The 17,626-nt window shown below is 44.4% G+C and overlaps 1 protein-coding gene across 4 annotated transcripts in view; it reads right to left on the bottom strand.

Annotated features, from left to right (window-relative positions):
* Positions 1 to 17,626, bottom strand: part of BROX (BRO1 domain and CAAX motif containing) — a 213,419-nt gene that overhangs the window by 87,015 nt on the left and 108,778 nt on the right. For 2 of the 4 annotated variants that reach the window (XM_086927944.1, XM_086927946.1), the window contains exons 7-8: positions 7,560 to 7,665; positions 6,864 to 6,953 (exon numbers count right to left, since the gene is read on the bottom strand). In XM_086927944.1, the coding sequence (XP_086784070.1) occupies positions 6,864 to 6,953; positions 7,560 to 7,665 (196 nt within the window). Of the gene's footprint in view, positions 1 to 6,863; positions 6,954 to 7,559; positions 7,670 to 17,626 lie in introns of all 4 variants that reach the window. The other 2 variants (XM_086927943.1, XM_086927945.1) reach the window with 1 other exon arrangement.

The following is a 17,626-nucleotide window of genomic DNA, read 5'->3' as shown; positions in this document are numbered from 1 at the left end:
ACCTCTCATGCCGCTGATCAGCACACATAAGCTGTCAGGAGAAATAAGAACAATCTATCCCAGGCTCATTAGCGCTCGTTCCACTGCCCATCATGGACCGGGCATAAAAGGCAACAGTTTCCTGATACACCGCCAAACTCTCCAGGCACAAGAGAAACGAGAGCGGCGACCTCATCAGCGGGAGGGGGCGGGAAAAAGACACGGTCAGCGTGAGGGGAGCACCCCTGGGAGTTGGAGGGCCCGCTTTGGCCTGTCTCTATCGAGAGAGCCTGCTGTCACTTGGGAGCAGGCCTTGGGTTAGAGGGATCCCTCAGAGGCTGCAGCGCTTTTTGTAAAGTGATCTCCTCCAAACACATTCCCAAAACCCCAAACAGGAGGTGAGGAAGGACCAGGGCATCACAGCGAACAGGCAAGGCCCAAGCTAGTTAATGGGGCTTTAAGGGGAAACAGAGGCCCGGACTGTATCACGTCTTCAGAGGCATGCGAAACATAACTGAGGCTATTGCTCCAACAGCCACAAACAAGCTTTCCCCTACAAGGTTTTTTACTGTCTTCTTTTTTGCCTGACATTCAAACAGTTGCTTCAAATAACACACTTAACACCATAATATGCCACCTTTTTTGACAAGGATTCATGTATATCAAGAAAGTTGAGTTTTTTGTTCATGAAGGAAAGATGCACCCGCCTTGCCTAAATAACCAGAAATCATCTTGCAAAATGTTGCTAGGCTCAGGAAAGCCAATTTCAATGAAACTGCAAAATCTTTGTATCTCCTTATTCACATTCCACCTGTCCTTCTCCACTGCATTATGCTTGATCACCCAGTGCACAAGCCTTTGCGGTACAACCTCTGTCCACACCACATGAGTCGCTGACCATAACCTCCATATCCTCTTTTATTCGCCCTTCATTATTTTCAGCAGAGCTACACCAGACCATTGAATCAAGTCATTTTCACCTAGGTGAATTAAAGGAACATCTAAGCATGTGGTTTGCCTGAAGCCTCTTGCAGATTCAATAGTTACCCCTCTCCCATCTCCTACAGACGTGACCGGTCACTGCCCAGTTGGCCTCACCCTAAAGACCTCTTGCCGTAACAGGACAGGCTTGGCTCCAATAACTTCGGCCCCTCTCCACTCCACACTGAGAAATACCAAGTTCTACCCAAAATCCAATACCATATTCCAACACACACACAGTCCCAAACCCCCTCTACGATTCTTCAATCAACCTTATATTCCAACATTAGTTACCGACAACGCTCCTCCAAAATTCGTTACCGACTAAGCTGTTATCATTTCTCATACTGCTTTTCTGTAAACACAATTATCACACTCGTCCTCTACACCTCCGACCGTACCTTATGGATCCGTTTCAGCGCCATGCTGGGTTCGTTCCGAGGCTGCCTCTGGTCCTAGCTCTGGTGAGTGCAGGGGAGGGTCAGGTGAGGTCAGGGCACCGCGGGAGTCGGCAGCTGGTCTACCGGCGGCGGGCAGGCATGGCTCCTGCTCACGGAGCTGCTGCTGCTGTTTTGAATTGGCGGGGGCTGCTGCACGCGCTCCACCACCTCGCGGCCCTCGGACTCCGCCGCTGACAAGTCACCGCTGCTACGGGCCGCGCGCCCTGCTCCTCCGCCGCTCTTGCCTCTTTATCAGCGGCGCGAAAGGCCTCTCTTGTGTTTCTTGAAAACGCACGCTCTGCCGTTTGACCAGTTGGCCTCGCTTGGAGTTAAACTGAGTTTTCAGTTTGCCTTTCATAACTCGGATTACACTTGAAAGTATGCCCCTCCGGCATGTTCTAACTTGTTTCCGATTGCATTCTTTCTCCAGGTTTTGGTGGTGTTCGGCTACATGGGCGAGAAGTTGTATTAAAAAAAAAAAAAGATGAATTCAAACAAATATATTCTGGACGATTTTGCGAGGGCAAATCACATGCAGCGGCTTTGCTCCAAGCAAGCATGCTTGTTACCTAAAGTGTCTTTCAGTTCCTCCTCCCTCTCCTACCGCGCGGATCTAACCTCTGCGGTGACGTCACCTGAAAGGCCTGCGCTCAACCCCAGCAAGCTGCCTGGTGTGCTAAACAGACAACAGTTAGGAAGCTTACCTGGGGGCAGAAGGCAAGAACGAGGAAGCAAGAGTTTGTGCCTCCGACGCCTGGAGCTCGGAACGGGAGGAGGGAGAGAGCAGGGCAACGAGAAAAAATGGCGCCCGCCAGCTTCTGAATTTTTCGGATTCGGGGGCGTGGTTTTGCTGTCCTGAGTGACGGACGACGTCACTGTCTAAAGAACAGCAAAACTTACGCCCCCAAATCCGAAAAAGACTGAGCCTATTCGGAGGGACAGCTCTCTCCTCCAATGGCTAGCCTCCGTTTAGGAAGCCAGCCAATGGAGGGAGAGCCAAAAAGAGGGAGGGATAAAGCAGCCCTCTTACTGACAATAAATCTCGGACTTTATTACCTCGACCTAAAAACTGCATAGCAGGCAAGAACTAAAAGCAGGAGAGTTGTATTTCTTTTGCTTAGTTGTAAGCAAACTACTATGTGCATACATTCACAGATGTAAGAGCCATTTTCTTTTGCTTCCTCAAGCACACAAGATTTGTAGGAAATAAAAATATGAAATTGAAGAAGCCATGTGTATGCAAATTTTTGTGCAAGATCTGAGGAGCCTTTTTCATCTTAAATTAGGTATGTGGGTTGGGGCCCTCAATCTCCTTCGGCAGGCTGATGAGTGAGACTATGGTACTTGATGGTTTATCCACCTTATGATGTAGAAGGCCACCCAAAATATATTATTACAGCTCAATCACCTGAAAATCACTATCGTTTTGTTGGATAAAAAACAAAAGGTGAACCAACATGCCACATAGCTGGAACTAATAACTACATCACAAAAACGAAAACCCCAGTAGTCATATTTTCCTGTTCTTTGCATCGAAATGACCACCCCAATATGCCCTTGATTATAAACCCATTTCTCAATGAAAAAGTTCAATACAAAACCAAGATATGTAATACAAAAACTGATTAATGGACAGGTCCAGGAATGACTTCCTCAGGCAACTTACAGTGTTTTGTGCCACTCAAGAAGCTCTTATGAGGGCTGGGTAGTCTAACCACCTAACGAAAGCAATATCCCTATTGTAGTGGACCTTTGGTATCTTCATGTTAGGGGACATTGTGCACATGGACCATCCAATGACAGTCAAGGCATTGGATGGCCGAAAGAATTAACTGCAGCCTTCCGGTTCTAAAATTACCTCCAGCCACGCCTTTGAGGAACTCTTTATATCAAAACACCAAGCAGAGCACCTACATTTAGGCCTCTGAATAAACGGATTAAAATATCTCTCACAAGTTAGTTATTTGTTTCCCAGATGATACAGCAAAAGTGTGTGCAGAATGGGATTTAGAAGTTAGGGAGCTGGCCGGTGAGTATTGAAAAGAACCACATGTGGCTCACTTATGTAGCGAATATTATCGAACATTCTTCTCCATGGTCTGTATCTCCCCTAACTTAACTATGTTGCACTACTATCTTGTTATTTTTTGCATATTCTTTTAATACCTATCTAAATTGTTAAGCGCTCCGATACCCTCCTGGACCACGTTCGCGCTATATAAAACTTTCAAAATAAATAAATGGCGCCAAGGGAGAGTGTCATCTCATTTGTTTGCATACTTCAATAACCTGCACAGTTTACATTCTCAGGATCAACCTGCGGCATATGAAAGGGGAGGCATCCTCCAATTGCTTCAGTTGAAGTGCAAAGAGAAGAGATTTACTACCAGACTGTACAGTGATCCAAACCTTCTGGACTGGGGTAGTGCATATACGCTCAAGAGTACTTGTGCAGAGGTTGGCTGTTTTTACCAAACTGCTATTATTAGGTGTTTTGAGTGCTTGTATGCTGACAGAAAAGCCCCACAATTTTGACAGACACAGACCAGAGTTGGACCGTCCTATTAGGCAATCAGGTAGTTCCTGGCGGGCTGGTCTTGCAGGTCAGGGTGTGGGCCGGTTTTCTGGCTGTTTGTGAGCCTGTTTTATAGTCTGCTGGGTCAGTTTTTAGTGTTGATTTCCCTGATCTTACAACAAACATTGCCTGCAGTAATTTCAAATCCATGCAGTCTTCTATACCTTGCAAAACACATAAAGTGAGTGTCTTTACAAGTTCTCATGTGCCCTATGTGCAAACATGTTTTTTTTTGCCCGCTTTCGAATTCACTAATGGGGCTACTTTTATGTTGGCGCCCTGGCCTATTTTCTGTCTCAGTCCGACCTTACCACAGAATGATTAGGCAGGCATCCTGCAGTAAACTATGACCAAATTGCAGGCATCAGCATATGGGAGAGTAAGCTCTGGGTATTCGAAGTGAGAGGTATCCAAATATCCAGTTCTAGTTCTATATTTGTTATTTCTTTTCTATCCAGCAGGGATTCTTTTCAATACACTGCTATACAAGGACTAGATCCTCACATGAGTAAGTAACATTGTGCCGGTTACATAGCCCCTACTCAAAACACAAGTTAGTTTAAAACACAGATTTTAATCTGATTGGATAATAATAATATTTAGTGAATATCTTATAAGCATTGTCTTTGCATTGCGAGCAACTGAAGAACTTCACTGCCCTTCACCATATTATGATGATTCAGACAAAGATTTGATCATTTTTAATTCTGACCGCAAACAAACATTGGTCAAAAAAAACTTTTCAAATGTTTGGAAAAGTTAGTACAGCTACTCCGGCCTGGGGTGGGCGACAACATCTAATAGGTTGGAGGTCTAGGGTACCAGTGGGGTAATTCTGGACAGCTACCTGGCCACTAGAGCCTTTTTCAGTCCAGTTCCAGTCTTTACAGCACGGCAACCTTAGAATATAATGGAATGGTCCTGATGCTGGGGATGCAGGATGAAAAGATGCTTAAGGATGATCCGGTTGTGATACAGTTGACAGGGGTACCTTTGTGGTGATTCCTCGGTCCACAGTTGATGTCGGACGACTTTGGCCACAGAGGTTGGGGTCCCACGAAGTTCTCTTTCAGGGAGTTAATGTCAGCAGGTGCTGGGCTTCTGGTCTTCAGATACCGCGGTTAATGTGAAATCCTTTAGTGGGGACTAGTGTCTCTCTGGAGCAACCAATCCAGACTTTGACGACACTCCCGGGTCCAGTGAAATTGGGTGCAACTTTTGGCCATAGACCATAAGTCTCTCGAGATTCGCAGCGTCAGCTAGCAGCGATTCTTCTCCGGTGGATAGCAACTTGGCGGTCTAGGCTACTTCAGCTCTTGTGTCCCTGAAGCTGGTTCCCACAGACTGATCATTTGGTCACTGCTTTGGTCTACGGCTGGGGGATCAACTTTTCCCCAAGCTAGGAAACGCAGGCAAAGTCCAAACTTCTCTAACCCAAAGTGCAGCAGGTGCAGTCCAGCAGACGGTGCAGCCTCTCTTTGTGCAATTCTAAGGCCAGCAGGGCAGTCCTTCTTCAGTCCTCTTTCCAAATCCAGCGTGACCTAGAGTCCAGGGTGCCAAGGATGCTCATTTTATTCATTAAAAGTGCCCTGAGAGAACCACATGGTCACTAGTCAATAGGCTAGCAGGTCCCCTCCCTTTGGGCGATGGCTTTCGGGTGATGTGAGGCATCTGGAAATCCCAGAATTCACCATTCTGGCCACTCTCAAAATGTCAGGACCCTTACTTGGATGTAGGGTGCTCTTAGCCCACGCTGGAGATGTGGCTACCCACTGGGGGCTACACACCCATGGGAAAATAGGTTTGGGCATTGGTCTTCCATCTCTGTACCCGTCTCCAGCTTGTCTTCCTAAACAATGGGCAGCCACTCAGGCGTGTGATTGCCATTTGTTACCCTTCGAAGGCAGCTTCCCCTTAGAGGCTCACCTTTTGGGCTAACACCCGAGTGGCTTCCTGCACAGGAGAGGCGACACCTCTGCTAGCGGCAGGAAGTGTTTCATCCTTTCCTGGGAGGTGTAAACACCACTTCCCAGGTGGCCAGAAAGATGTATGAGGGTCTCCAGTGCATGTGAGGTTAGAAGATACGGGGGCAGAGTGATAACTTTCTAAAAGTTGCTTAACTTTAAAAGTGTCAATAAATCCGATATGTGCATCAGGTCGTGTTCAATGCCATGATTAATTTAATACCTTTTACTACCCAGTTAGATAGTGCCATTCAGTAGTTGGCCAAGCTCAGATGCAAGTCGGTAACCCTGTGTTAGCCAATGGGACTACTAACTTTCCCCAGCAAAAAGACAATTTGGAGGTTTTGCTGTTAAGGCATATATAAATATATATGTTCTGCTTAACAATATGTATCTCCTGGTCCTAGGGCTGTATAGTCCTTCCTTAGAGGAGACTTACATATATTGTTAAGGGAAGTGGTGGCTTTGCCATTGGTTTTAATGGCTCTGTTGAGCTATCAGTGTGACACTGTCCTTCCAGTGTGCAGTGGAAGATTGGGAGCCATTCTGCACCCTTGACACACTCAGGGTGGCACAAACAGTGCTGCAGCCCTAGGTGGTCACTCTGCCTTACATGCCCTAGGTACCACAGACTGAAGACTTAGAAGTAAGTCAGTCCTTGCCAGTTGGGGGTAGCCAATTCGAGATATACTTTTGTAATAGGTAAGAACACTAGCACGGAGGTGAGGTTAGCAGGGCTCAGTGCACTTTGAGAAGAAAAACCAGTAGTATCAGTTCAAAAAGTGAGGAGTGAACAAGCAAAAAAAGAAACTTCCTCACAGGCATCCACATTCTTCAAGAGCTGGAATCAAATAATTAGAAAGAATTTTGTATTTGAAATGTTGTTAGTCACAAGGATAACATGTTTTTAAGGGGAGTACTTACCAACATTTTCATAGAAATTTGCTGTTTCATACGCGAGAGCAGCTATGAGACCAGGATTGTGCTTCAATTCAATTGCACGTGCAATTGTCACTATAAAAGTTAGAATAAAAAATATGTTATCGTTAGAAATGTACCTCATCAGCATACACCTATAACTTAGCACATTACAACAAAAACCAGGATTAATGTCTAAAGCACAGTAACGTTAAAAACATGTATTTATTACATTTGTCCACATTTTTCAATTACCATTGGCTTTACAAAGTCAGATGAGTTGAAATAAAGATACCCAACAACAAGAACGTTGCAAATAGTCTTGTTTGCACATGAACTAAAGCCCATATCCAGTTCTTTTAAATACAACTCCAAGATACCAGGCTTCTAAAAAGAAAGTGCATCTGCACCAATTTAGTAGCATTCGGGTCCAACATGAACTCGTCATACTGCAGGTATTCTGAGAAAGAAAACACATTACTCCATTTCAACTTTGTAGTTGTTAAATTGGCTGAATTAAACTCTTGCCTGAGATGAGCACCCAAACTAAATGGACAATGACTACACTGGCTCAGCTGGTTTAAGACCATCAGTGTTGGAATGCCCAGGAATGTAATGTGGTGAATGCAATTCTAAATAGAACACAAACTGCTGAAGGGTAGCAGCACAACATAGAACTACTAAAGGCAAGTAATAAAGTACCTTCTTGACCTTCGGCCTGGCATTGGACAATGTAGGCATCAATCACTCGGGCTTCCAAATCACGTCCCTTCTCTACTGGTGTGAGAAGTTTTGGGATATGACTTTCCTGCGGCAAAACAAATGCAGAGGAAATCAATAAATATGTTTAAAAAAGTTATTAATGAAATGTGTTCTTAGCACTCCTGAGAACGAACATACACATTTTTACATGTCTGAAAGAGTTTAAATTGAGTGCCACCCTCCTCGGTTTTACACTGAGACTTTACAAGTCAATGTAGCGTTTGGGTGGATGCTTTAGGTATACAACAGGAACCACAAAATACAAGCATAATGGGGGATTTGGCATTTGTGAAAAGGCTACAGTAAAGGAAGCATTGAATGCACCAATGCTGGAGGACGAGCGGAATATGTGAGAAACTGCATTTGAAAGTCAAATAGTTTATTGAATCTTATATAATGATGCTCTGCAAAAGAGAAGATTTGCTCTCAAATAAAGATGGATTCAGGGTGACACAATTAGGCCTGGTCCACAAAACTGCCTCAAGGAATGATCCCAAGTCTTTGTCTGGAATGTGCGTTTCTCCAGGTTGAGCTCCAGACCATTTTTTGTCGTCAAGGTCAAGTGCTACACAAAGGCAGGAACAACATCTCAGTCTGCAAGATTATACTGCTACAGACACAGTTACTACTGGATAACCACACATCAGACAAATTAAAATATATTCCCACAATGACAATAATACAGGGTGAAGGACGCCATTTTAATCACCAAAGTGTATACAAACTTGGAAGTTATAAAGAATTTCTGAACATTCAAATATCTTTTGCCTTTGAAAACTTAATTATTATTTTTTTTTAAATCTTGTATCTGTAATGGGAATTTGTGTTGTCTCTTATCTATTGATTTTGAAACTTGAGTTGAGAAAAGAACTTTGCCGTTGTGATAAGGGGACTCAAATGATGTACAACAGAGAACAATACATTACTCTTGTGTCACAATGCGAATATCAGATGTTACAACACTGGTCTTTACTCTGCAGATATATATAGCTGAAAAAAAGTACAGTAATGTTATAGTTAGGTGAAAAGTTCAGTACCAACGTAACTTCTTACACTTTTAAAACCACAGATATTCACCAGTTACAGTTATCTCAAATAACTATAACTCGTGCCTAAAGTGACTATAACGGGTGCCCCGCCATGGCCAGTTTTCTCATTAATAATTTTACAGCGAATGTTGCAGTGATATCATCAGTGATGTCATAGAAGATGTTATGAGTGATGTAATATGTGAGGTAATTAACAGTGCATGGCGAGGGCATGAGTTACAGTTACCTAAGGGCACGAGTTCTAGTTACTTGAGATAACTATAACTCGTGAATTTCTGTGGTTTTTCGAGTTTAAAACATGTTATGCTGTTAGTGAACATTTCGCCTAACTATAATGTTACTTTAATCTTTGTTTTTTCCCGTGAATTTCTAGTGTTTTTCCATGGTAAAGAGAGGAAGAAGGGAGAGTAAAGGTGTAGAGCTAAGTATGTCCCTCAGCTAAACTGCTGTACTGACGTCACACACCCATACGCCGGTCGCCTCACTGCTAAAAAAAATACAGCGGCAGCCACATAGCCTCTACGGAGACCGCATGAGGTTGGGTAGGTGAACAGGCCTCTTAAACCTAGGAGAACTTGTGAGTATGAAACTGCTCTGCCACAATGAATGTTCGGCGGCCACTCAGTACGGCCACGCTTGCATGTCTCTCCTATGTTACCTTTCCCTAACAGGTCTCGAGGACACCCACAGCCGCATCTCATGGGGTTAATTTCCCTTACTATTTAGGTTAGCTTAACACAATGGCAATTGCACAAATATTTACCCAGTGACGTGAGGTTTGCCATTAATGGTGATACCTAGAATAGTTGATGTGTGTTCACACAATACCTAACCTACCAACCATGGCGGCCCTACATTGAGACTGGATTACTAGGTGTTTTGCGTGTCTCTAACAATTGATACTACGCCCTGGGCCTTGCATATTTTCACATGTTCACAAATACATGTTTGTCCGTCTTGTTATGTCGCTATGTTAATAGCCCACTATAGCTTCACTTACTGCATTCTAACAGTAGATGACTATATACCACGAGCACCTGGCTCACCAATGGGGACCCAGGTATGCCTTTGTTTCTTAAGAAATGCCCTAAGCTCAGGGTACAAATGCATTGACTATGCCCATCTCTTGTTTGTCGTTCCAGAATACTATATCTCTGTCTCATTTTCAGTGGCACTAGATTAACATATACAGGCCACTTATTGTCCTTATCACCCACTGCACTCTTTCTGGTCCTGGAGAACTGCTTGGGATCTCCTCCTGGGACCAATAAGTGGCGCGAAACATGTTGACCTCTAAACATGTCCAAAAGGGGCATGCTGTAGGTTTAGCTACTGAGGGCCATTATCTCCCTCTAAGCAGCACAACCTTCTGGTTATTTATTGATGTCAGAGGGACCCTTTCTTTAATAAATTGATTAGCCACCCCTCCAGTCATCTTTTAGACTTCACATTAGGACATCACTGCCACTCATACCCCCACACACCCTTATGGCTTTATCCTGAAAAGATCTCCAATAAAGCGACCCTTCGGGGACCCAGAGGGCATTGCAGTACCGGTCCGACGAGGAGCATTGCCCAATGATGAAGCATGACATCCTTCAGGGTGTGTGAAGGCACCAAGATCAGGACACACCGTCCCCAGCAATCATAGTATTAGAACGACCATGACTTCTTTCTTTAATTCTTTTTCATAGGAACAGTGACTCCTGTGAGATATAACCGTAATTTGGAGTTGGCCACTGATTAGAAATTTCAGAGCACTACAAAGCCAAAAACCGAAATCAGAAAGCACTGAATTGTTCATTCAGAGAGGGCGATTTATATTACTAACAATTCTAATTGGAATTGTAGTGGGCAAACCTTCAAGCTGAATCTGAGAAATCAAACACAAGTACAGCTGTTATAGATAATCTGCCATATCCTTTTTTTTTTAAGTGCTAGTCTTTAACATCAGAGTGGTTTCTTGGTGTTTAGAGGTATAAAGCTCTCCAAACAAAGTACAACAAATACATATTTTAGTTTGCAAAAGGTGAATTTTGGACATAGTTCTAAAAGGTTAGTGGTCCCTGAAGGAATTGATCTTTAAGGGGGGAATGATAAGCTATGCCATCATGACTGAAAAAGTTAAGAGTCCTGATCAGCATCTCTTGAACTTTGGACCTTGCCCGACACCTTATGCCCCAGCTGGCTGCAATGTCTCTGCAGGTTAACATGGAAAGAATTCTTATACAGAAACAACAAACTGCAGAAGTAGCACATAAAGCAAATTAAAGGAACCCTTTTCCAGGAGAAAAAGCTGAAGCAGTGAGCAATGGGCTGGAGTCAGGTGATGGCAGTGTGCAATTTCTAACGGTACTCCTATTCGCGCATTTTGCAGACACCACAATTTATGCATTAAGCCCAGAGGAATTCTTAGATAAACAGTATTAACATGATCTAATTTAGCCAACAGTGAGGTCATTACTGACCTGGAAGCCTCACAAATGAAATCTTTATAATGCAGCATTTCATCACAAAAGAAAATATTGTACATGGATGGCACCACAATACCAATAGGGAAGTCTAGTACATCTCTCTTTTTAGGTCGAGCTAAAACAGCGCTTGCGCCGTTTGTTGCGCGACATTTTGTAAAGGGGAGCTCAAAAGTGCCACCCAGCCTCGGCTTCCTGGCTACAAGCATGAATGCACGTGCGTGCACCATCTGCTTTTCCTGCATCCTTTGTTGTCATGGCGCCTCTCACACCTGCCCCTCCCTCTCCCCCATCACAGAGCGGCCTCAGGCTCAAAGTACGTTGCACGCTGTGCTCGTACCCAGCAGACGTTTTGTGTATTCCATATAAACAGACACGTGTTTTACTGGGCTTCTAACGCTCCCTCCCACCACTATGCCTCGGTCACACTATTCTTCCCACCCACTCTACAGGCCCCTCTCGCTCTCTCTCTCTCTCTTTCTCTCTCTCTCTCTCTCTCTCTCTCTTTCTCTTTGTATTCTGCTCTGGCGCCCTCTTCTCCCCCATCCCTCCGCATTACGACCTCTTTCTGTCTATCCCACTTGTTACTTCTCCTTCCGCTCTCTCTCCTGCACCCTCTGTATCGTTTTCTTTGTTTCTCCCATTCTGACCAGGTTCATCTGCTGTCACCTGTGCATTGGTCCTTCCTCCCCTGCCCCTGTCACTTCTCTCCATATCTATCTGACACTCTCATCTGGCACCTTTTTCCCTCCATCACTATTGCCTCTGCATTGTCCACACTCTTTGTCTCTTCGGTTCCCCTCCTTTCCCTACAATCTCGTATCTCCTTCTTCTTCTCCCTAATTCCGACCTGCGGGGCGTGTGCACAGTGAGGAGTACAGTGCACACGCCCCTTCAATACACAGAGCCATAGGTTTAGTCTCCCACCTTGCCTAATATCATTAAGTCACAACGTTTGCCGTCTTGTTTTTATTTTACAAGTCATGGTAGTGGAGAAGTGTGGCTCAGGGGTTAGAGGCGGCAGACCCGGAATCTGAGATCGGTCCTGGACCAGGGTTCAATTCCCCGCCCCGGCGGGTCTTGGGCTAAAAATTCCACGGACCCGATAATTCTCGTCCCGGTGCCTCCTCGACTCATGGGTTCACACTCTGCGACTCTGGGCAATAGCTTGCTTAATCTCCACAACGGCCCCTCGCGGCGGGATGCCTGACTTTCACCCTGTGGACGCCCTGTCGGGACTTCTCACAGGGGAATATCAGGACGGGTTCCCTAGGCAAGCGCCAGGATGCCCTTTGTGGTGACAGGTTGCGCTATATAAGTATACCTACATTTACATTTACATTACATTAGTCTCCGGAAGGTTAATCCAGTTGGTCCAATTGAAGGAATTTAAGGCCACAGCTCGTACACTGCATACAAAGCCTTGAGCTGGCTACATTGTGTCCTGACAATATTGTTTTTACTGTCGCCACATCAATATTTTGACTCCTGTGCACCTCCTCACACATTTTCACAGAATTACAATTGCAACGGGAATACCCGACCATTGCTCTGTGCACCCTGCAAAGAGGCCAAGCATTGGATGGCCACGTATTCCGAACACCTTTTGAAGTCACGGACAAGCACTGTGTTAAACTCGCACTGCTTTCAGCCTCACCTTCAGAGCTCTCAATTGTGCCCGCTATAAACACCTACTCAAGAGTAAATGTTTCATGGAAAAATAAAGAAACAGAGCACCCTGGAAATAGTTCACTTAATCTTGCATTTCCTGAGAATGTTAAACGGGAAATAGAAACAAGAACTAAAATACTGACATGGATTACTTACATTTTTTTACATGAATTATTTAGAAGTCAATCAGTGTTTTTAGCCAGTGAAGTTAAGGACCTGAATATAGGGCCCAATGGTGACCTGTTTCAATATTAGTTTTAATTACTACCTCGTGTGAGATTCGGAGGGACCCGGCCCACTTACCGCCCTGCCAGCCCATATGTGTGTTTGCCAACTATACCACTCCAGATATTCAGGCCAGACCTGGTACTGCTCCAATAGGCAGTGGCTGCTGGGGCTGCTGGTGACTCTTTCAAGGTGCTTGGAATTGGTTTGGGGTTCCACTCCAAGAGTACGTTTCTTAAAAATCAAAAGCTTGAGAAGGCAAATCAAATTAGAAAAAAATAAGGGCCTGTGGCGCTGACTTACATTCAGTAGGATAAGTAAATGTTAGACTGTGGCACCAAGCCGTGATGGTACAGAGGAGCAAGAATTCTATTTTAATCAGGTTCCAATAAGTACGTTTGATTTTAATACTATACAAGTAGGACCAGTAGATTGATGCTAAAGTATATTCTATTGCATTCAACAGGCAGGCAAATGTTTGCAGAGTGTCTTTATATTAAAAAAAATCAACTAGAATACTCTATGTGTAAGTTGGCAGTTGCACATGGGGGAAGTCGAATTATCAGTGCTATATTATACACTGCAAATTAAATGATGGGATACATTTAGGCTTATACACTAATTTACCAAACTTCTACATGCTATACAATAGTTTAGACACACCACTAGACTGATTCGGGTGTGTGTTACAAAATAATGCGAATGGCTAACAAACATTGTGGTTTTTAAATATCTGAAAATTCACGCCTGTTCATGCTTTTCAGACAGGGTGGTTTTCTACATGTTGCTAGAGGACTTTTTTCAGATGATGGTGGCAAGTGCCATGGTAGTGTATTTACATGATTGCGAGGGCTCAGCTATCAAGAAATCTGAACAAGAGGCTACCAGGTGCAGTTTGTCAATGGTGGTGGACACCAAGTCAGCTGGTATAGTTATAAAAAAAAGAAATCATTGCACTTTAAAGCATAGGCACCGAACGCCAGCTCCAATAAAAACATTTTGTTCTTTGGAGATTCTTATCATGTATTAGTTTGGTCATTCACGTTGTGCTGCTATAGAACAATTTAGACGTGACAGCTGCTTTAATGCAAAATTTGAGGAGGCTCCAGAGGGTGACTGGATGATTCCATCTATACACGATTGGCGCATACAAAAAAACAGAGACATATGAGCTTGCTTTTTGCGCATCTGACTCATTGTGTCTGTCATGCTTCTGGTACCGGCAATCACTGTCTGCCAGCGGAGTACGGGATCAAGCGGAACTACAATACCCAGACTCATTGCGGGGCACGCAGCACGTGAGCGACGTCCTCTCCGCGGCCACAATATCATGGCGGCGTTCGAGGAAAAGAGCGCTGTTAATTCGTAAGAGACCTGTGTTGTTGGTGGTTAAGCGCCAGCGACTCTTGCAGAGAATCACGGAGAGGCGGTAAGGGTGCACCTGCACCACACCTACGACCGCTTCCAGCCGGGTGTAACCACTCGGTGTTTTCTTTGAACCGCTCGAAGGGCTCCGAGAGCGGTGTTTTGCTTCATTGATTATTGTTGAGCCCAGACCGAGTCTTCTGTTGGAGGAGACCGTGACTTCCAAACTGTCTCATGCAGAAGCGATTCGGGTCTGGGATTTTGTTTGATACTTTGTTACCTCAAATGAACGAGACTCTCCTTACAGTCTCAAGGGGTATCTAGCAAAGAGGTATTTGCTACGGAGGCGTTAGAGAGAACTTGCTCACAGGGATAAAGCCAGAACTGTTGGTTGGTACTTTGCAATCGGGATCAACCCATACAGAACCGTTATACTTACCAATGTTATTACAAAGGAAAGTGCTCTTGGTTGTGAACTCATTTCTTCGTGTAAAACTCTATGGTCTTGGATACAAGCCTTCAACGTTTCTTTGTTTTATATTACAGGAGAGAGTAGGGGGGTCAGTACTCACGGAGAGATAAGGTTAAGCCTCGCACCGCAGTGATTATGGTATGCGTACTCTCCTTATAACCTATCTGAAGCGTGATACATGTACAATATAAACCAGGGTAACACGGTATTCTTTGTTTCTTGTGTTGCATTCATTGAGTGTGTAGCCACCTTATTCTGCCCTCTTCTCTCTTCTATGGTTACAGCACCACGTATTTTGCTTTACAGGTGAGGGAAAGGAGTAAAGCGTATTACCACTGTCATTGTTTGTGCTATAATATATAGAGTGTTATTTATGGTTGTTTCCGTCTTTTGTCTCCCACAAGATCTCCCTCCCCGCGCCCCTCGCTTGATTTCCTCTAAGTCTGTGTTGGTTCACGAGCCAGATTTGGGACGATCTAGAGGTGGGCTTCTTAAACTACATCTGCACCATCCTGAGGATCGAACGGTGGAGCCTGACAGTGTCACTCAATTCATGTAGTTTAAATATACGAGGTATGGTAAACCTAGTTTGAAACAGGAGGAATGCATTTTTCACATTATTATGTTTTCACTTTAATATAGTGAAAACTCGTCCCGAACGTACTGAAGTGCTTTCTATAAGAACCAGTTACATTATATAAGGTCAGATGCATGTTTTGGAGACACAAGGAGATTAAGTGATGTGGCCAGAATCCCAAAATGTTGAGCTGATTCCGAGACTCAAACCTGTTTTCCCAGTTCAAAAGTCGTCAGCTCTGGCTGTAATGCCATATTCAGTCTCTAGGCTCTGTATTTGAACTTATTTATGGCAAGCTTGTTTTAGGGACCTTATCTAGATGTCGTCTTCTCTATAAAACATCCCAGGGGGGGAGAGACACGGAGACGGACACACACACACCTGCTCCAGTCAGTTCTGGCCCTGCTGCATGTTACACTGCTGCATAGTAGGCTCTCTTGCCTCTGACTTTTTGCAGCATGCCACACAATACCATTGGATTCATAACCGAAGCGAGGTGCCTCTATTCTTTGCCATCTGTCTAGCCCATGCTTGAAGGAGTGCATCAAAAACAGAGGTACATGCCGAACAAGCATTGGCATAGCCAATAGGTCTCGCTTTTGGGACATTCTAAGTATTTAGTTATGCTGCCCAATATCCTTGGTGCAACAACATCAACTGTTGCGTGGCTAAACACTTATAAGGTCCCAAAGGCGAGACCTATTGGCTATGCCAATGCTTGTTTATTTTCCTTGCGAATGTGAAGGAGAACAGCTACGAAATTTCATGTGTAGCTGGCCCTGGAGATCCAACAGACTTCAACCAACCACACCAGAAGATTGGTTTTTACATTTGATGTCCAGACAACTGAGAGACACTAACCAGCAGATGATTAATTCGTTTTGCAGCCTTAACTATCCTTCCAACCACTGAATCAACCAATGATTCAATAGAACACCTTTACCAGATTATATCTTCTTTATTTTCCAGATCATGGAAGGTTTCCTTTGAGTGCTGGAATGCTAGCTTTAGTACGAGTAGAGCTAACTGGCATAGACTGAAGTGGATCCTGCAAAGCAGGAACTGGAGCATTAGTGGAGTGGTGTGGCTCACTGGTTAGAGGCGGCAGACCCGGAAGCACGGTTTAATTCCTGACGCGGCAGGGTCTTGGACCAGGGTCAGCGGACTCAATAATTCTCGCCTCGGTGCCTACTCTAACCAGGGATCACACTCGGCAACTCTGGGCATTAGCTTGCCTCATCTCTACAACGGCCCCCTACATTCGCCGCAGATGCCTGGTTTCACCTTGGAGATACCCAGTAGGGACCATCTCACAGGGATAGCCAAGACGGCTTCCCCAGCGGTCTACAGCCCCACAACGCCTCAGGGCAGCAGTGCGCTTTACAAGACACATACATTTACATTTAGAAGGTGAGATGCTAGTCTAATTTTGTACGCCCTCAACTTCTCGATTGTAACATCAATTGTTAGGCCTTCTAAGTAGCCATGTACCGTGGTAGTATGTGTGATACACTCACAACGCCACCTGGGTTACATGGATTTGTCATTGTTTGATGCCCAATCAGTGAATTCCTTCCAACTGTCAGAAATTACCTCTGTCTGAAGGATGAAGAAATCCTCTGTCACTGGCCATGTAGCGCGAAGTTGGTAAAGGCTTAGATAACTACCTTGTGGAGGTAAACATTTGAAAACTACACATAGATTGTTCAAATGATGGTGCAGAATCATAATACTAACAAAGTAAATTAATCCAAATTGTATAATCAATGGTACACAGTAATAGACACTTTCTGGGTTGGTCTGAATACCATTTTTTAAAAACATTTTGTATATGACTCAGCCCGAAAACACAGAATTGTGCAGGCAGTCTAGAGCATTGGCGGTGTATTTTAGGTTAATACATTTAGGTATAATACACTGTGTATGCTATCCACTTGCATCTCCTGATTTTATGTGGCATGCTAAGCTTGGGAGGAGTTGGTATACTCGGGTGCAGTTTGGTCACAGGAGAGAATGCCTGAATGAAATGGTTCTGGGGAATGGCCCGAGACTCCTTAGCATCAAGAGAGTGAGTTCATAACTAAGAAAGAACTAGGCACCGAATTGCAGTTCTGTACACATTCCTCAAGAGTTATGGGGTGCCTATATGTTTTAACTGTCAGTATAGAGCCCTCTTT

Source organism: Lissotriton vulgaris, chromosome 6, assembly GCF_964263255.1.
Source record: "Lissotriton vulgaris chromosome 6, aLisVul1.2, whole genome shotgun sequence".
In the NCBI taxonomy this organism is placed as follows: Eukaryota; Metazoa; Chordata; class Amphibia; order Caudata; family Salamandridae; genus Lissotriton; species Lissotriton vulgaris.
This window is presented reverse-complemented; position numbering and strand designations above follow the sequence as displayed.